This window comes from Larus michahellis, chromosome 4 (genome assembly GCF_964199755.1).
Source record: "Larus michahellis chromosome 4, bLarMic1.1, whole genome shotgun sequence".
NCBI lineage: Eukaryota > Metazoa > Chordata > Aves > Charadriiformes > Laridae > Larus > Larus michahellis.
Genome location: NC_133899.1, coordinates 84955090 through 84976584, shown reverse-complemented (window position 1 = coordinate 84976584; position 21495 = coordinate 84955090). Strand labels below are relative to the sequence as shown.

At 38.8% G+C, this 21495-nt stretch overlaps 1 protein-coding gene across 3 annotated transcripts in view; it reads left to right on the top strand.

The window, feature by feature from the left end:
- HIPK3 (homeodomain interacting protein kinase 3) overlaps positions 1-21495 on the top strand; it is a 114848-nt gene that overhangs the window by 72879 nt on the left and 20474 nt on the right. For all 3 annotated transcript variants that reach the window (XM_074586186.1, XM_074586188.1, XM_074586185.1), the window contains one exon: positions 18028-18151. In XM_074586186.1, the coding sequence (XP_074442287.1) occupies positions 18028-18151 (124 nt within the window). The remainder of the gene's footprint in view (positions 1-18027; positions 18152-21495) is intronic.

The window sequence follows — 21495 nt, the reverse complement described above, 5'->3', positions numbered from 1 at the left end:
CAAGTAGATCTACATGCCAGTACAATACCCTTTCCTTTGTAAAGGGGGATTCTTCCTGTGCTTAATCTCATTATTTCTCCTTTATCAAACATACCCCATTCAGTAAAAGGCGGGATGAGGCAAAGGGCTGCAGAATACGTTTGTGAGCCTCCAGTAACCTTCTGAAGAATTATAAAACCACCTCTGAATGATCTAAGATCCCGTCGGTATCCGGTCTCTGATAGTGACCAATAGCAAAAGCCTAAGCAAAGACAAAGCAGCGAAGAAGGTACATTTATATTGATAGTTCCTACTATATTGTCCTAGCTGCTGCCAGCCTGAGCTCATTAACTTCCTTAGGTTGGACCTTTTGTGTCCAGGAGCACATTAGAGGTAGCTTTTTTTTGCCCTCCCCCCCCCCCCCCCCTTTTTTTTTTTTTGAAAGACCTACACTTCTGGCATGGCCAAATCCAGCAGTGGAGCTTCACAGTCCAGTTCTGTTTTATGAAATGGATTTTGTATTTGTTGTACAAAGAGGTCCAGCTGAGGCACTGCTCTCTGGTGCAACAGACAATTTTATTGCGTGAGTGACCAGCGCTTTGAAATGAGATCGTTGGCTGCTGATGTTGCTGAGCCAGGCAAGAGCCCAGGAAAATAGAGTAAATTGTGTTGGAAAGATGGTCTCATAAAATTTTCCGAGCGGCTCTGTTGGAGTACAGTAGGGTAGTACTTTTTGCCAGTACAGAATGAGGGAACTGTAGCTTGTTTTCCGAGTCCTTTGTCTGCAGCCGGCGCATCAGCCTGTCCTGTGCCTAACGAAAATGTTTTCTTTGGATTGTGTTCCTTGTGTACTTTAACCTTTTTGGTTATTCCCCTTTGGCCCGTCGTAAGGGTGTTTTGGGGCCCTTCGTTAGGAAGGCCTGTGCTCTGTCTCCCACCCGGCGTTATTAACATCAGGAAACAAAAGTGTGTTGCTGGGAGAGGAGGAAGGAAGTTAGATTTCAAAATTCCCCAGTTTGGAACCAGTTGAGGGTTTTTTTTTTTGCGTCTTGTTGTTCCTGCTACTAAACCTAATTTTAAAATCGATTCTGTTTTGTGAGAAGCACAGTAGGAACAAGCTATAACTCCACTTTTAAGTTTGCTTCTTTCTGATTTTAGCTAGATGCTAAGAATGGGAAGGAGGTAACAAAGAGAAATGAGGTCGGTGCTTGTATTGACGTGGCTCTGGGTGACTGCATGGACACGGAGGGCTCAGGAGTTCCTCTTCCTTGCCCTACCTCTGCGTTACCGTCCTGCAGAAATGGAAGGGTGAGGGAGGGCTCTGCAAAGGCGATCAGCGCAGGACAGGGCCTGTTTTCCAGTAGCGTTACCCCAAGTCCATGCTTGTGCAGGAAATGTTATTTTTGAGGTAGGTTACTTCTGTTCTCTCCTAGCTAACTTCTCCATGTATTAATAACTCTCCTATGTATTGCGTGTTTATTAAGAAGTGGGTGGAGAAAGTGGGTGTAGATATCTGTCAGTGTTGGTTTTGATAGGAAAAACATAAACATTTTCATGAGAAATGTTTGCTGAGAATGCAGAGCTGGGTTTGCTTTCCCTAGAAAACATCTCCGGGTTGAGTTCTGGGCGACAATAAATTTTTACAGCATCAAAATGGAATTGTCTTTAAAATAAAAAAAAAAAAAGCAATATTGAAAAATCAGATGTTAATTTCTTGGTTGGCTGCAAAATGTATTTAGCCTTCCAACCTGTGACTGATGTACGGTCTAATTTCATTAGAACAGGTAATCCTGTGTCATGCATCTCCTGAATGTTCTTTGCAGCAGTTTTTTTCAGAGCACTTTGGTAGCAAATTCATGATGAGCTTGTTGTAATAGTCTCGCACAGGATAAAGAAAATAGCTTATAGGTTTGTTCTGGAAATGATGACTTGACAGTAGCCTCTGGCAGTGGAATTTAGCTATCAATAGTGTGTTAATCCAGTTAAGTAGAGAGCCTTTCATAGGGAAATACGAGTCATGTGTTCGAGCTAAATAATTACCTTTAAAGTAATCATGCAACTTGTAAACATTGCCTTGATATTTTGGGGATTTCTTTTTTTTGACACGGTTATGACACAGCAATAACTTCTTATTGAAGCGGTAGCGCATGCGGTGGCTTTGGGTGGTGTTTATTTCAGAGCATTCTTATCTAAAGCTGTGTTGCTATGTGTAAGCATTGACTTCGTCAGCTAGTTTTTGCGTTTTCCTGTTTACTCTTTAGAAAATACAAAACGTTGTGATAATTGTAAGTACTCTTGTAATAATTGTAATAAAGTATATTGTAATATACAATATATTGTAAATACTTGTAATAAAGTACTCGTTTATACACCACTTTTTAAATCATGGCAAGCTTGCATTGAGACACACTGAGCATTTGGAGAAGTTTATGAAGCCAGTGCTTGGTACTTTTACCTGCCCAATAAGTAGGTGTCCCCAGGGATCTGTTTTCACCATAGAGTTCCCCTGGACACAGTTCAGCTTCCGTCCTCCTCCTCTTCACCTCCTGGGGGTACAGGCAGTGGTTTGGCACTTAAGCAGCAGTTCAAATCAACTAGAAGATAACCAGTTAAATGCATGATAACTTCCTTCACTTAACTCCTATTATAACTTCAATCTCTCAATTCATAGATTTTTGATATTATTTTTTTTTCTACGCTGAACGGTGGAACAAAGAAACTCTATGATTTCACTTGTCTCTCATTTCAGTGGGTATACTGGCACCAGTGGGGGATAAGAAATGCACTACAGAGTGAGGTATGTGCTTATTCTGTAGAACGAAGCCTATTTTTGGTAGCACTCTTGCGGTTGGTAGAGCTGGTAACGGTGTGCCTTATTAAGATTGCCGTACCATTCTTTCTTAAAAGATGCTGCTATAGAGTACTTAAACCGTCCCGATGTAAAGCATACGAGCACAGTCTTTTGGTTTCAGATGTTTGAGGCTGACTGTAGGGTTTTGGGTGGTTTTTTTTTTTCCCCTTTATCCCCTGATGAAACTACTCAACCAAAGTTAAACACCCCCCTCCCCCCTGACCTGGGCAGATAAAATCTGATGGTGCTTGTTAGGCTGGTTAGTTAGTGTTCCTGATAGCTCACCATGCTGCTTTGACCTTGCAAAGGTAATGGAAGCAAGTGAGTGGCAACTGTCTGCCACCATTTGTATGGACTGCATGAGAACTTAAATTGTTAGTGAGTCTGTTTTTGTCATGTTTAAAGTAATAAAATAGATTTGGAAACAGCTCTATGTCTTTGGGAAACCTTCACACCTGTAGTTTTATAAATCGCGTAAAGCTGCTTACATCAGATCTAACTGCAGCGGGTCCGTAAATATCCTCCACGTAACCTCCTACGTTAGGGTTATAAGTTGCAAAAATGTATATGATCACTTAGTCCAGGGAATTGTAACAACCTTTGGGAGAAAATTTAGTATCATAATGCAGTTTATCTCTACCTGATGCTTAATAAGCCTTAAAGTTAACACTGTAATATTACATTGACCATCCCTGGAGAACATAAGGATGTAATGAACTCTGGTTTGGGACAGGACCATCTTGCCTTTTATTTCAGAAGACAGTTGCTTGAGGTCTCGAAGTGTGGGTAAAGATCTCTTTCCCTGGTACATCACCAAAGCAGCCTTTTTGACTTTGGGTCATAGTACTGTAGTACTTAGTACATAGTACTGTACTAAGACTTGATAAGTCATTGACAAACTTTTTGTAGACTATAGTGATTTTTCTCTTCAGATTAATATTTCTTTCCAAAAAATGCAGCTTTGGGGATTTTTTGGTTTTCTGCTGGGTTTTATGTCTTTCCCGGTTGGTTATTTTTAGTTATTTATGTTTTTTAAAAAATCTGTAATCTTGAATCATGGTACAAGCTGATTTGCTTAAAGGCATTTGCAGCATCAGAGCCAGAAAATAATAATAATAAAAAGTTTGTCACTGTCATCTAGTCTAGTTCTCAAATGACTAATGAAAATATTCTTATTTATCATTATGCTTTAATGGACTCTTTTCCTCATAAGGTTATGTTACTAGCCTCTAAGTCTCTCCTATTTTGATTTTGATGTAGATCTGATGCTGTTTTCGTTTCCAACTATTTATTCTCAAGAGGTTATTTCTGTATAAGGCTTCAAGTATTCCAGCATCTCGGCAATTGTTTGATAATGGATAGTTTTGCTGCTCATGTCTCAGCAGCATCATTAATGTATATGTTGTTCATAGAGCCTTTTCGAGGCTGGTTGACAGCAGTTCTTCCTGGGTAATTCTAAACAAATTTATAAGTCTGTCTTGGCAGTGGGATTACTGTCAAGGATTTCTTTAAGTAAATTTCTCTGCGTGTGATAGTTTATACTACCCTATTCATGGATAATCCAACTTTTTAATCATATCTAGCCAATAAAAAGTTGACTCTGTACTGCTGTCAAACTTAAAATCAATATTTCACAAAGAAAACATTCATACAAACTGATTTGGGGGAAATTAATGTTATACAAAAATCCCACTGAGCTGATGATAATGATCCTGTCTGATTTTAGCTATAGTCTTTGGCCAATTTCGGTGACCAAAAAGAACTACAGGAACTTCATGAATATGAATTGAAGAAAAACGCAAAGATTTCCCCCACTGATAGAAGCGTGTGTGTGTGTAGGGACTCTTCAGGTTACAGTTAGCAAACTCAGGACATTGCTGAAACAGCAGTACTGGGCTGCTTTTGGTCTTTTTTTTCCTCCCAATTTTAACATATGCAGGTTACACTTAGGTTTTTAGATTGACTTCTTCCTAAAAGCGAAAAACGCAATGTAAAAATCCCAGAAAACTTAATGAAGTTGGCTCGAAAGGAAATATTAACTCTGTTAGTGAATACGCAGCAAGGCCAGTGTTGGGAGCCTTGCAAAAAGTATGACATAACGTAGGGCTGGCCTTTGAAAGTTTGTCCTGTCAATTTGTGGTTTGACAACATAATCCAAAAATAGTTCCTGGGACTAAGAAAACATAGCACTTTGATTTGATGTTTTTTTTTTTTTCCTTGGAAAATTCATATATGCTGGAAACAAGTGTTAATTCCCCACATCTCCAAGGAAATCACAAATACCTTTTTAGAAGAGATTTGTTAAGTGAACTTTAGCTTTCATCTTTTCAAAGAGCAGCAGTTCCCAGTAAATACTCCTACTGTGTAGATTCTCATAATAGGTTTGCCTTTAGAGCAGTGTTCAGGGTTTGGCCAAAGGTTAAGTTACATGCAAAGTAGTCAGAATTCCAAATGGTTTTATTTTTGCAACTTTTGTTAGTAGTTGGCATTTTGAATCAAGTTTTAGTAGGCATGTTTTTGTTTTGTATTTTGGTGCGAGTCATTCGGAAGTTGAAACTAGACTGTCTCCCTGACATAGTATGGTATTTAGTGGATTATGTATATTATTTGGTATATATGTCAATTTTCAGTTTAGGACCTACTTAAGAATGCTTCACAATCCTTATTGGTATTATAATCATGCATTTTTTAATAGTTCAAATGAAAGGACAGTTGTGTTTTCAAAAACCTTTTTTTCAAGTTCAGGAAATATTTATCACTCCTCGCACTTTGCCAGCAGAGTTTCTCGCAGAGTCTTGCAGAATTCTGTGTGATGTGTTCTCTGTACGTGGAGAAGAGCGGGCAGTGAAGAGAGCTTACCTTCCCTTTTTTCTCTTGGAGATAAAAATTGTTAGAGAACAGCAGCTCAGGGCAGTGAGCAGTCAGCGCGCTGCAGCCCGCTCTGAGCAGCAGCACTTCTGCAAACCAGGGAAAGGTCCCCGTCTATTTGGTCCTTGCTGCTTCTGTTCATATTGTCAACAACTGCGCCTTTTCCTAATGTGAGTGCCCGTCTTTGGGAACAGAATGAAGTTTTTAGCCGTAAATAACGAGCCACTCGCAATTATTAGTGTCCTGGACAGGACTCAAAGGGTTTACTCAGACGAAAGGCTCCCATTATTATCCAATTATTGTCTAGATCCCATTATTATCTTTTTTTTCTTTAAACGGCGCTACCTGTTTTTAACTTTTATTTGCTCTGACAGCAAAATTATAACATTCCGCTTAACTAAAAAGAATTCCCAGTGTAATCTGGTTACCTCGATTTCCTTCTCATTAGTGTGATGGTAGAGGAGGGTCTGGTTTTTAGGATTAGATATCAAGCAAGAACTGCTTTAAAAAGGATACCAACATTTATGTAGTGGGAAGAATAAATGGGGGAAAAAAACCCAATCCCATGTTTTAATGTTTGAGTAGTGTGTTACAGTTTTGTAATATTACTTTAAAAATCTTTAGAAGCGGAGCTTGCAGAAGCGTTGGGGTTCTTTGCTGTAGTCACATTCCTGTTGCAGCATGTTGTCAGGGTCTGATGTGACATCAATCTAGATGTAATAGATACATAGTTAAGCAGTTTATTTTAGGATCCGAAACTCTTCTAAGAATAGGCAGGCTCTCCTTTCAACAGGAAAGGACAAATAAATTAAAACGGGATACCAGGGAAGGAAAATCAGGAAAAAACGGAGAGGAAGAAGTATCTAAGGAGAACAAAAAAGGGGAAAACCAGCAGACTGGTACTGGTGGGGTTCAAGGCTGGGGTGAAAGACGTGGAGGGACCATTGCGTATGGATTCTTTCAGCAGACTGCAGTGCAGTGGCAAGCAGGTGATGTGACATACTAGAAGGATGAAGTCTTACAGTCCAGCCTACCAAAATAGACTTGTGTAATTTTCCTCGCTAGCAGTTCATAGGTTTAATTCATCAGGGAAGGGAAAAAAATAACCTTTTAAATTTTCTGATGTAATTTCTTATTTTTTTCCGAACGTAGGCAAATTATTTTCCACAGTGCCCCGAAGTTTAGGCTCTTCAGTATTTCCCCATGATTATGTTAGTGCGATCACTAAACTCGGGGTGAGGATGTCACTTGTTCTGGTGGTGTCGTATTTACACCAGGGATCTAATCATAGAAATCTGTATGGGAAAAACTCAGCAGGTCAGCCAGTCAGTTCACTTGCCAGAACATCATAAATTACTACAGCAGCATACAAATCAAAATTAAGGTTGTTGAACCTCGGTTCGTACTGTATGTTGGATTTATTTTTCTGCATTGTTGTATGGAAGCAACAGATCCCAATAAAACATTGTGCCAGGCATGTGTCTGTTGGGTATGAATCTAGCCGTAGATTTCAAATATAAAAGTATTTAAGACTTATTTATTCACCAAAACGTCTCTACTAGTGTAACCTTGAGAAAGCAGATTTAATTTCATGTATGTTAACGCACCTGCCCCAGTTGCTGCTCTGTATGTATTCTGTCATAAATTTCTTATAAAGTTTCTATTATTTTTTCCATTCAGCAGCTGACATAGCTATTAAGTGATTAGATAATACTTTATATACGGGAATGTCCAAAGTGAAACATTTTGTGATGTTACATTTATTTAGTGAACATGACATGAATCTCCTTTGTGGAGCTGTGGCATCAGTACTTGACTTTTTGCTAGATGCTACTTTTTTTTTTTTTAAATGGTGTATGCTTTGAATATTTAAATTTTAAGTGATCAAATGTCACTGTTAATCCGATATGATTCTTTCTAAATGTTACTGTCCCCTACGAGTCTTTTGCTTGTTTCTCTTTTTAAGATGAAACAACTTTAACAAGCATACTGCCTCTATCCTGATGTTGTGTTGTTGGTGTTTGATTCTTGATTTGGCAATGTTTTATAATCCAGTATCACTACATAAATTTTCTATAATAAAAATACTGACATTCTTCTAAAATTACAAATTCTTTTCTTTTCTTTGCTTCTGACGAATTTTTTTTTGAGGGCAGGATTTTGTCATGGGCAGCAACCTTAAGTCTACATGTCAGGATAGTAGACTGTGAAAGCCGTATTCCAATACTATGTAGAACATTTTTAGGAAGGTAAATAATATAAACATACTAGTTCATATGAATACAGAATGATCTGGAGGTCTGAGCGAGATGAATGACATGACATCGCTCCACCTGTTCAGAAACAATTGTGTTTATTTTTGGTGAGCTTCTTATAATTCAAACAATGCAATTTTAAGTCAAAATTTATCAGTCTGAGTTGCAGAATTGCACCAGAATATCACTTTGCATCATCCAGGTGGGCAGACATCAGCAGTAAAAAAAAAAAAATAAATCTTTTCATGATGGAAGAGGATGTGAGCAGATTTTCTTGCCTTCCCAGGTATTTATAGGGTGTGTTCATTTCCAGTGCAGTATCCCTACCTGATGAACTGTTGTGCAACAGATGTGTGCTAGAAAATGATTTCAAATAGTTCTGTGGTTTCTGGAGCTCTTGCGGCTGAGCTGAAGACCTGCAGCAGGCAGGCGTGTGGGTGCCCTGTGGTGGAGGGCAAAAGTCTTTTGCAAGTGTTGCTGCAGAATGAAAGGAAATTCCCTTTGTGTCTTCAGGGTAGATTTTTCTTTGGTCTTGTTTTTTTTTTTTTTTTTTTTTTTTTTTAAATAGCTAATTAGTATAAAGTAATATATTATGTTTCGCATGATTCTTGACATAACAGCGATTTCCATGTGTTCTTTGGTATTTTACCTGAACTATGCCAAAGCGAGAATCCATCTAAATATAATGCTAATCAGTCATATCAGAAACCGATACCTCTTTCCGTTCCCTTGTGTCTGGTGGGTGTCCCTCGGTAGGGTTTTTACAGCAGGATCAGGCTGCTTGCTTCTTTAGGACCACCATGACTTTGTACCCTCAGTCCAGATGCAGGAGCATCGTCAGCAGGGGTGAAAGCACAAGAAACCTTCACACAGAACTCACTCACAAGGTCTTGCTATTCTTGACGAGGATGCTACAAGCAAATGCTGCCCTGCATATTACTCTTTTGTAGAAACTCTCTACCTGTTCTTCAGCTGGTGTGTTGGGTCAGTGCAAGTCCATGAAGACCCTTATAGAGGTAGAAGTTGATATTCCCACAAAATCAACACTAACAAAGCAAAGTAGGGTGGAATTAAGATCTGGTATCTCTGATTTGTGAGGCCTTGAAATCTACACTGTGCTGTTCTTATTTTTCTCTTATGCTTGTTCAGAGCTGGAAATCGTTGCTAGTGTTTGATCTCTCCTTGGGTGCAGGCCAGTTTGTGGTTGCCAACTGCCCCACTGCGTGGTCTTCCACAGTTACCTGTGCTTGCCCTAACTTCTATCTCTATTGCAAGCAAGATAGTTTCAAGATAGGTTTTCTTCAAAAATAATCTGGACAGTTCACTATCTCAGCTTGGAGTTTTGTTTTGGCACAAAATTTTGAATGGCTTCATTTTCTAGATGTTGTTTCTTTTTTTTTTCCCCCATGGCGTCTTCCCCCCGCCCCAAAAAAAAGAAAGAAAAGAAGAGAAGAGAGGGGAGAAAAAAAGCAACCCAAAGGTGGTTATAGCATATAGGGGGGCATGTCAGGAACAATACACTATATGATAGAGACAGTCTCATTAAATTAGATGTGTAGGCTGTTATTGCAGCGTGGGAAGTTAGTATGACTGCTTGCAAAACCGCAGAAGAAAGAGTGTCTAGGTCTTTCTAGTAAGAGATGTGCAGAACAAGAACTTAGACATTCATATGCATACACACACACCTGTATATAGACCCCTATAGTCCCCTGTACTCTGGGGCAGGGTGTGGGAGGCTGCACACACAACTGCATACGCGTAGGAAGGCAAGACATGAGGAAACTCACCTGTTGGAGGAGAAGGGTGTTACCTGTCACGGGTGACTTTGGTGTGCCATCCCGACTGCCCGCCTCATTCCCCACCTTGAGGTTGTCGGTGGGAGCAGAGCGCGGCGTTTGGGCAGAGCGTGCTCCCTGCTGCAGGGAGGGCAGAGGCAGCGTCTGTGCGAGCATCTCTTGTGACCGCCGGCTCTCGGGGATAAAGGGCTGCAAGGTGGTTTCACAGTTATAAGCGTAAAGCACACAAGCGCCAGTGCACAAAGAATATTGTTAAAATTCAGTTATGGGTAAGTAGCCTGATGTGGTGCTTTGAGTATTGACATTTTGCTATCCAAAATGTAAATAAAATGTATTAAATTGCAGATTTTATCACCAATAAAGCATCTGAAGAGTTTCTCTGTACACAGCTCTCTTCGTTATATTGCTACATCAATATCTACTTTGCTTAATTTTCATGTAATTCAAAAACTGCTTATGATATCAAGTACATAAATAAATCACTTGGTAAATCGCAGTCTTTCTAAGGAAAAATAAAATCATGAAAAGGCAGAAGCATAAACATCTTCTGGTTTTAATAAAATGAACATCTCATTTCACTAGAGATAGTGAATAAGTGGAAAAGAATCTGTTGAAATCACTTATTTTATTATTCTCAGCTGAAAGAAATCAACAAGAAATAACTAAATGTCTTTACTACTTCTTATAAGCGGTAAGAGAAGGTGTATTAGGTTAAAATTTGTGGTGGCCCTTTCAAAACAAAACTCTTTTTCAGTATCAGGAAAGAGTGCTAGGATAGTTTGCGTGTAATTTTGTTTTATTTGATGAAATTACCTAAGATTTATTTGTTATTTGTCTGGTTTGATTTCCTGTTGTCTTTTTTCCTCCCCCTTCAGTTGTGAGCCCTGTGTTCAAATTAACTCTTTCTGCAGTGATTGCTTCTTTTTGTAAGTAGCTACATATTTGGGCTACTCTCTATATGAGGTTTTTAAATCCTGTCTCTTTCTGAAGGTCAGATCAGAGTTCAAAGTTAAAGTGGCAGCTGCATGTCAGTCTTGTACGTATAGTGGAAGGCTGTGATGTTAAGTAGGGCTTTTCTAGTCATTGGACATTGCATAGTTCTATGAAAAAGTTTTATTACATTAAAATGAAGGGGTTTTTTCATACCAGGAAATGAGAATTCCTTTTACCCAGCGCCGTGGACACCACCACAGCAATACCGCAGCCTTAGAAGTTTGCGGGAGATACGGTGACTCATTTCCTCCTGTCTTCACTATCAGTTGCCACATGAGGGTCTGATAGCGCACCAAACTCTTTCAAAGGACGAGTGAAATTATGAATGAGGGGATAACCTCTCGTATCTTCTTGAACATATTTGTTCTCCCTGTGTTTTGTGATATATGGTGACATAGCCCTAAATTGCAAAGTGATATTTTTGATTCTTTCCTGCCACCTCAGAGACACAGATGCCCCTATCCAGCTGAACTGATGTTGCCAGAATCTGTTTCTGAGCACTTGCATTTTTACTTTCAGTTTAAATCCTCTTACCTTCTTAGAGTTTTTAAAAAAGCCAAAAAACAAACCCAAGAAATCAGCATTTACTAGTTATGTACTTTCTAATGCCTAACCGTAGCAGAGTTAAAAGAACACTAGGAAACTGTACAAGAAAAGCCAGGATTGTGAATGTAAATCTATAATGCAAAACTGCATTACAGATTTACAGCAACAATCCTTTCAAAGGATTGGGAGGAAAGCTCATTGTCTGGCATAGTACCAGGACCATACTTCCATTTCAAAGACCAAATGTACATTAACACGTGACACTACCAATCTGTATTCTAACATCTCAATGGCCTTAAAAGCAAGAGGCAATTCAGCTCTGAAATGTTCTTCAGAAAAAAATAACTCAAACGAACATCTTACTTGTAACACAACTTTTTAAGACTTCTATAAATTTCATTGATATAATTCTTATTCTAATGAAATGGCATTACGAATAAAAATTATTCTGACCACGGAGAAGATTGTAGACTTTTTAGTTTGGATCAAGGGATTTGCTTGAGTAGCTCTTATCTTTGTGCAACAATAGTGATTTTAATATGTAGGAAAAGAGATACATATGCTATTAGATCCATGGTCTATGTTTTCTGGTATTTTGTCACTGGAGGAAATTTACCATAGCAGAAGGTTGCACTTCAGTGTGTTCTGGTGCAAGTTTCTTCCAGCTCTACACGGCTGGTGGCGGTTTTTATTGTAGTTTGATATGAACCTCACTGTTTAATCTGGAGCCCTTGTTGGATAGTTTTTCTGTTGATCCTTTCTTAAATACTCTTAATATTTTTACCTCAACAGTGGCCCATGGTTCAAAGGCTAATTGTATTCTGGCTTTAAAAAAAACCCCACTTTTATATTTACATCAGTCTTTAATCTCAAATGGAGTGGGGGATTCCTTGGTTTTCTGTAGTGATGTAGGGCATTAGAAACACCTGGCTGCTTCTCTTCCATTATTTTATACATAATTTGAGTAATGTTGCTGATCTTTCATTCTTTCCTGAAGCTTTATAGTTCTAACCAGGGCTGCTTCTTGTACCTGTCTCTTCAAGTCTTTAATTTATATTGTCCTTCTTTGCGTCTGTTCTATTTGATGTATCCTTTTTCAGATGGGGGTGACCAAAACTGAACACAGAATTCAAAAGTGAACACACACTATTCAAGGTGAGGGAATATATAAGGCATAATAATTTTTGATATGTCTTTGTCCTTTAAAAATAAGTACTGACATCCTGATTATTTTTGCTCTCAACTGTAAGATATTTTTCTTGAGTAATCTGTGAAGTTGTCTACCTTTTTTTTTTTTTCCATTGGAATGTTGGTTAATTTATAACCTGTTAATTCTTATGGATAATTTAATTAATGAATGAATAATGTACATTAATTTTCACTATTGTTTACTATACACCGTGTATACTCTACTGCCTGTCGTTGTGTTGATCTAATTGCATATTTGAAATTCCTTCTGAAGTCCATCACAAATGGGCTAGAGAACCAGCTGTTCTTGATATCCTTCATCAGCCAGATTTTGTCGTTACACAGTTCATTCCCATTGCATCCTTCAGAAGGGTACTTGCTTGTGGGGTTTTTTTCTGAGTATTGCCAACCTTGGTTTGGTTCCCTCTAGCTTAGGGTCTTTCCTGTGTTCTTGCAGATCTCAGAAATGTTTGCAATCCAACATGCTCATCATGAAAACTGGTAGTGAAGAAAATTAATTGTACATGAGAATGCTTGTTAGAATGCCCATGACCATCTCTCATTAACTTCTTCACTGCATCTGATCTTTCTTTTAGACCTCCTTTCTTTAGAAGAAGAATTGCACATCTCACAAACCATATCTGGTTATTCCTTTTGTAAAGTAGATGCTTCTGTTATGCTAGTAATGGTAGTGGGGGGAAAAAGTGTTATTCTTGGGTTTGTAATCCGTTTTGACTATAACTCTTGCAAATTGGATTCGTTTATACGTGAGTTCTTTTGATCCATAGGATGGCTTTGAACAAGTCATTACTGAAAAAGATAAATGTTTGATAACTTCTTTGCCTAAATATTCATTATAATGATGACAGTGTGCTGTATCCTGAGCAGATGAAGTAGAAGGCCTTGTTGCAATGAACAGTGGTAATTAGGAGTAGTAACGTTTGGCTTATATGAGAGGAGTATAAATTTTGTGTTGCGTGCTCATATTTGAAATGCTGTCTGCATTTACCTCCAACTATATGAATATACAGAAGTCAAAAATTACGGTGAGACAGTATTAAAATTCTTACTCTGTGTATTTTGAATTGCGAAGTTGAAGTGGCTTGATAAGGTTTATATGCCTGTTTGGAAGGAATTCTACTGCAAAACTTGTAATGAAGAGGTAATGCTGCCAAGGATATACCAGCATTCCCGGTGTCCAGCATCTTTAGAGTAGACAGTAGCACCTGGGGAGAGGAAGTAGCTCCATGTTCCTCATATGGCACCGTTACCTTCAGCTTCTGGCATGGAAGTTGGTACAGGTGGTGGCTAAAGGTTTTGGTCTTGGAGAGAAATCACGTGGACGAGTTGAAAGGAGTGGGAGGAAGGCTATTTATATACTCTTCTCTCATCTGGAGAGTGACAACCTGGTGGTCAATAAATAAAACAATGGCATGTGGTAGGCAGTAGATACATTGACCCTTTCATACTGCCAGAGGAGAAATAGAAATAAAAATTGCGCAGTCTTTAATCTCATTTCCTTGATATGTGAGGGGGTGCATATAATTGTTACAGGACCTCCAGTGGGAACATATTTGCAAAATTATTCATGCATTCAACAGAATTTTTCATAAAGTTAGCAGTTCCAGAAAGCTGCTGGTTTTATTGTTCTATGCTGTCTTCAGTTGTTGTTATGTACATTAACTGTTGGATTTTAGCTTTTTCATTTAAGTTATGTTCTAAATTGAATTTCTGAATGAAGGCTTCTAGGTAGCAATCATTTGAAATGGCTTGACTTCTTACGCTTTTTGTCATGAGTTATTTTTTTAATATGGCTAATTCTCTCTCTTTATTCTTCATTCCCCCAGTCTAAAGATTGGAAGAATTTTTCTGTTGCTACGCTAAGTTTTTGATTTTTGTGTAGTTTTTGCTTGTTTGTTTGTTTTTTTAACCCTCCCTCAAGAAATTATTTCACTTTTCTTCAAACCGTCTTATTTTGTTGCTTCATTCTAAGCTGGCTAACATGCTGAACCTAAATTATTTTATGAAATATTCTGGTCTTCAAGCAAGTTAACAGAACCAATTGTGTGGTTTCTTTCCTAATAAGCTTACAAAAACCTATGGAATAATAGGTATAATCACAGTCTGTGATGTAATAAATAGAAATGTGACTATCCAAACAAGCAGCTGAAGTAAACATTCATGTCTTTCATCTTTTTAGATATTTCCAACTGATAAGTCTGATTCAAGAGAGTTGAATTGAGCTGTGCTGTGTCAAGCGAGAAAGGAGGATTTCAGATGTGTTAACCTAGGAATAATTGCTTAATAAAGTGAATCTTTCCAGTGTAGTAATATTGCATTTGAATTTCTAAATGAATTTTTCTCTTAATATTTTTAATAAATGTTCAATTAACATTGATAAGAAATCAGTGTTTAATTAACATCAATGAGGAATTAACATTGATAAGAAGGAAATAGATGCTCTCTCTGTAAAATCTTGCTTTTAATTTAATTTAAGTACATTTAAGTAAGATTTGGTATCCTTAAGAAGTTTAGAAAATTCTCCTTGGTGATGTCTGGGTATGGGAAATCAGATGGTATTTACTAAGTTGGGGACTACAGTAGCTTCTGGTGTGCTGAGCATCTTGTCATCTGCAGTAGATGCCAAGCAGTAGCGTGTGTATGTGCGCGTGGTGGTGTTTTGAGAGAGAGAAGTACTAACTTACAGTCTTTTTTGAGAAATCTGATGTTGAAGAGACTGTGTTGGGACATCTGGAATTCCTACCACTTAATTTAGTGTCTATGGTTGTAGTTAGGAAAGTGAATACCTTCCTTTTAAGCTGTGTGTAAAAATATTTCTTACATGAAAAAAGAGCTGTGGCTTATCTTAAAAAAATAAAAGTTGAAGAATGACTCCCTCCTCTTTAACCCTTTCCTCCACAATTGTCCAAATAGGTTTTTAACTGGAAGTTTAAAAGAAGTAGAGAGGAAAACAAAAGGTTCTTTTGAGCACACCATTAACAAACTGTTTTCCTTTATCAAGAATATTTGAACTCATTAACACCATTCTAAACATAATCAAAGCCAGTACAAGTTCTCTTGTAACTTCGTCTGCTGTGGGAGAGTTGCTCGATTTTAAGGACCATGCATGGTAGGAGACATTGAACCTGAAAAACAGGGAATTTGACATCTCTGTGGAGCAGCAGCTCTTCATCTTCCTCACTTCAAGATAGCCTAAAAAGGATTTTTGTTCACTGTACTGTGGTAAGGTGCAGGTAGCCTTGTTTGGGAGCACATTTATTTCCTCTTCCTTTCTGGATGGTAGGTCAGGTGTTGGGAAGTGAGGAGCACCGGTCTTGCCTCTCCTTAAATACATCCCTTTTCCTTAGACTTCTCAGCACTTCTGTTGGTATTGCAGAACTACTTGATACCCATGAAAAACTAACAGATTACTATATCGTGAAACACAGTATACGTTCTTTTTTTTGATCATCGTATCTACCTTTATCATTCTTGTAATTGCAACCCCGTCCCTCAAAAGAGACAAGCGACAGACCGACCGACTGCGGCTATTTTTACATGGTGCACATATTAACCGTTGAGTAAATGTATGAGATTTTAAAGAGCTTATTTTAGCAGAAGCATTTGTTAAAGCCCCTATATCCATAGGCTGCGTGTATATTCATTAACTATTCAGAGCTGTAATATAATACAACAAAAGGAAGCGTATTTTAACAGAGATGTGTAACAACCGTACGCAGGCTGGCACCCAGCCAGCGGCTGAAGGCAGACGTTTCTTACGGCTATTTTTAGTCTTGTGGCATCCAGATATATTAAATTTATTTCTCGGATAACAAAACTAGCTAACGCTTACTGCAATGTCATGATCCTGCATTACAAAAATACATAAAGTTTCATCTCTAGAAGTTTATTGTAATCAAATCTCTGAAGGCAGTGGAAAACTGAGCCTCTCCGGTTTCACCGCCAGTGTGGCAAGATTTATCCTTCATATAAACGCATCCGAAACAGTTTGTGACAAGGATGGGAAGAATTGAAGCGCTGGCATGAATGGAAAGTGCATAAATATTTAAGAGAATATCCTGCCCCATAGACTTTCTTATCTGTGGAAAGTCTCAGATTTTCCCTGTAGCAGAAGCCCAGGTGGTTTCACTGGTCAGGGATGATGGGGCAAAGGGTCGGGAGTCCTTCCCCAGAGGTGAACAAGCGTCCTTGGAGCTTGGAGCATGTCTACATACAGCTTCTGCCAGCTACTCTGTGTGAAAAGGGATGGAGGTGCTTCAGCTCTTGGTTCTGCTCTATACTACAAAACAGCTTCTCTGTCCCAATGTAGCATGAACATAGGACTTTGTTCCCAATCCAGTACATTTTGGTGAATTAAAGATTATTTTGATAAAGTTAAATGTCAGAGAAGAGAAATGAGATATGCAGGCATTTACTGTGGTCAGAGAGTCTGTTTGGTATGTGGAATGTCAGTAGGACACAGCAGCATGTGCTGAAGTATGAGGCTTTTAAGCTTTTACACAGGTAAGAAACGGCGATTTTGCCCACCAGCGTGTTACCTGGTCAGCTGAATGCTGCTTTTCTGCCCAGCTGCAATGGGAATTACCCTCTTCGTTTTAACCGACATCCTACCATTCTGCGGCAGATTAAGCTGACAACAGATTGTCTGTTTTAAAAGTAAATCACTTCATAGTATGATGCATTTCTTTACATCTCTGGGCCTCTTTGTGTATTCGCAAGTAGATATATTTTAATTATTTTTCCTTTTGTTAATAGCTTCAATGATCTGGGAGGGAAGGTTTAAAAAGAACAAATGCAATTAAAATGGTTATATGTGGAATACTTGAGTTTCGTTCCACGTGAACAGAAATGTTAAAAGCTCCTTTAGCAGCTGTGTCAATACCAATTTTTCTGGTTCTTGAGTACAGAAATAAATTAAAATGCTGTTGATTAAATAATTCACATTTGGTTTAGGTGAAAAATGAGACCTGGTCTCTTTAGCGAGTGCAATGGTTTTATTTAAAGTGATTTAAAAATTGATCACATTGAACTGATTTGAGTGCATTAAGGGATTTGCAGTTATGTAATTAAATTGATATTTTAAATAGCTTTAAGCGTACTGTCCAGTTGGGAAGTGTACCAGTGTGTTTTCAGAAAAAACTGTTTGTTTGCTTTTGAGATAAATGACTGTATTGAGTTTAGAATGTAGTTACAGGCATATGACGCTCAGTGGACGAATCATTTGGGGGACATACTCGAGGAAAGGCAAAAATGTTGAATCAGTGACATTCTGTTTTTCAGGCATATCAATTATTTTGATGTACGTAGCAAACTGATACTTGTAGGGAAAAAAACATCTCAGAGCTGCAAAAATTTACTATGGATTATCTAGAGAAAGAAAAATGCAATTTATGATGTTATGATTTTATTGAAATAATTAGCCTGTGTTTTCAAATAACAGATTTTGGGAGTTTTTTTGTCATGTTGGATTGTTGAATTACCTTTTTTTTTTTCCTAAGGAAAAAATTCAGTAACCATGTTTAATTTGCAGAGCACCAGAGATCATACTGGGATTGCCGTTTTGTGAAGCCATAGACATGTGGTCGTTAGGGTGTGTGATTGCAGAGCTGTTTCTTGGATGGCCACTGTACCCAGGAGCACTGGAATATGACCAGGTAGTAGAATGAATTTCACAAGCATATGCACACTTCCTGCAATTTAAGAATTTCAGGTCATTAAATCTAGGATTTCAAATGTTAAGAGCATCCCCTATTCTTCAAGTCTATTCATTGCTTTTAATTTAGTCTTACTGATTGTCCTGGAAACATAGATCCTGTTTCTACACCAAACTGTATATTGTGCTGTTTTTCTGAATTAAAGTTCAATTTGTCTTCTTTATTTTTTCTTTTTTTTTTTCTTTTTCTATCTTGCAAATTAAATGTTAGTATTGAAGCTGCTTTTTCTGATGGAAGCCAAAGTTTGTGGCCACCGTCATTGCATTGTAATCTCTCATTCGCTTGCCACAAACGGGATTGACTCTGGAATGTCTGCTCAGATGTCAGGATTAGTTGCCTTCTGAATATTTCCTTATGTTTTCTGCAAACCCAGCATAGCTCAAAGATTTGAGAGCCTATACTTCAGGAGGAGCAAGGATCAACTGTCGCACTAATACTGTCTATATGCAATGGTAAAGCTTAAAGCTGTTGAAGCTGTGCCTTTGCTTTGTTGGAGTTTTCAACTATTGACACTATTGGCATTAGTGAGCTGAGGTAACTTAAAAAAAAGTTGTTTCTAATGAAAGATGTAGAACATTTTCTATTTAAAACACTCCGAGAGAAGCCTTTAATTTTCTAGCATAATGTGGAAATTTGGAAGGAATGTAATCAGCATTCTCACTATCCCCGCCTGGTTTTGGACTTCGAAAGTGAAGAAATCTCCTGAAAATCCCAGATGTAACAGCACTGGCTTGTTACTAACTTAAACCTTTTTGATTCACCATTCAGTTTAGGGGCAGTTTCTCCAGCATGTTGTTTACCTTATTCAAATCCTGATCTTCATGCAGTGGGCTTTTGGCGCCCTGTGCTTACGCATCAGACCTGCTTTTCTAAAAATCCTTTTGTTAAAACCACCGTCAGGGGATATATTGATTTTTGTGTTGATTTTGGTAATAGTTCTTATTTCAGTTTCCTTCATTTACACAAAATTGAGTGTTTCATGGGTAGGAAGTAAGCTGTGAGTGGAACGTGTGTTGAGGCCTTGATGCATTTAGAAGACCTTTGTGCAGGGTATTGCTGTTAAAATGACGAACAAAAGAGGGAACAACTAGCAACTGTATAATTAACTGTGTTCTTTAAGGAAAAAGTGAAGGCATTTGTTTTTGGAAATAATCTGTAATGCTGTCTCAAAAATTTCCAAGAACTTGGCAAATTTATTTACCTTTTATTTTGAAAGAAACTACAGGAGAAGATAGGGACTTTCAGAAAAAGTGCCAAAATACGTCACTTCTGGAATTACTTTCACTTTGACCCCATACTGCTGTTAAGTCGCTGTTAAAGGGATGTTACTGGGGGTGAGGAAGGACCTGTAAGCCCAGTTTATGGTCTTCTGGTCCTGGTCTCACGTATAGGCAGATGCTGCTTCTGGATGTGGAATGTGGCTTTGGACCACGTCTTCACTCACTCACAATGCAGTAGGGATTTGAATGGTGGAGAATACTGCCCATGTCCCGATTCTTTCCTCAAATTAATTTGTGATTTGTCATGATGGCAGCAGCCCAGACTGTTAATGTGTGCCAGCAGGCTTACATAGCTGTGAGCCTCTGACTTTTGTGCAGAGAGCCGGAACAGGGTAAAGCTCAATCTCATGATTATGAGGATGTTTTTTTCAGGATAATACAGAGTCTCATTTGAAAAGAAAAGGCCCTCTTTCCCCCACTGCACCGCAGCCATCTTGTGTACGAAACCCAGGCAGAGGAAGGCAGTTTAGAATGGTGCGCAGAGGACCTACCTTCATAGTGCTCGTTGGCTCATCTTTTCTCAGTTTTAGACAGCCAGGTCCTTACGACAGCATATTCCTGGCACTTGTTTCTTGCCGTTGTAGGCCCAAGGCCAACAAGGCTTGACCTCTAGATACTGCTGGACAGTGCAAGTAAACAGCATTGTCACCAATGGCAGCCACCTTCCAAGGTGCTTCATGCAAAGGTCTACACGGGTTAGGGGTTAATCTTGATGCCCATAAGATTTTCTGCTTGCTTTACAAGTGAATACTGAGTTTAAAAGACATTTAGTTAAAGACAAACACATCACTCAAGTTTGCTGGAAGCGTCAGTTAATAACTCATCTAGCAACTTGTCTGGTCTTCGTGTCGGAGAAGTCATGGTGGAAGAGGAGCCATAACCTCCTCCGCACCAGCAGGAATTACCTTACTTCAGTCAGCCTTGTCATTGTGCTCAAGCAGGTCTGCAAAACTTGCTTCAGAGATACTTGATTCAGGGTTTTCCTCAGCGTACATGAGTACAGCAGTCATAGGAGATGGCTCCCAAGGAAATTCCTTTTCTCCTGCTACATGGTGTGTGCAACCGAGTAAACGAACAGGCAGGGGCTTTGTGCTGCCTTTCCCCCTGCCCCCCTGGCATGTGGCAACCAACACGCTAGCCATTGAAAGGAAGCTCTTAGTTATTATATTCGTTTGTGATTATATCCAGTAACAGCTGTACTTCTCAGTGCAAAGTAGCCATGTCTTCTGAGCTTTAATGCACATTAAAAGCAGGCACAGGTGCCTAACTGCTAAATTTTTGAATAAATGCATTGTCTTCCCCCCCCTAATTTCTAAGATTTTATAGTGTGCTTTGAAAACAACTAAATGATCTAGAAAGAGTTCTGGTCAGAGTGGGATTCTCTTTAGTCTCTGATGTAAGGAATTATGCAGGATACCAAATACCAAAAATGGGCAGCATTGCGTTTAGTTCCTCCCCACTTTGGTGTGTCACTTATATTTCGGCAGAAGCCTTGCCTGGACCTTGCCTCTCTACTGCCCATCAGTTTGTCCCTTCTCAGGTGCTCCTAGCTCTCTAGTCCTCCATCTTCCATTGAATTCGTCTTATCTCCCAGTTTGTTTTTTTTGGTGTATTTCACTGCTCTCTCCTTTTGATTTTTTTCCTTTCTTCCGTTCTCTTATTCCCTGGCTGCTCCACCTTTTCGAGGGGCTGGCCCACACCAGCAGCCCCTCCGTGGAGGTGTGTGGCATGGGACCCTGCCCGGGTCCTTCAATCCTCACTCCCTCAGACCTTCAGCCCTGGCTGATGGAATCCATACTCCCTCCATCCTCACCTGCAACAAGCTCAGTTTTAGTGCTAATTTTTCTCCCAGTTCATCTTTCTTGAAGGTGTTTTTTTTAATTTTTAAAGAAATAATACTCTTGGGATAGCTCCCACCTTGTACAGTGAGTTAACATTGCATGCACAGTAATTAAAAACACATGATAGTGTGTTCTTTCAACAGATTTCTGTCAAAGCCTTGAA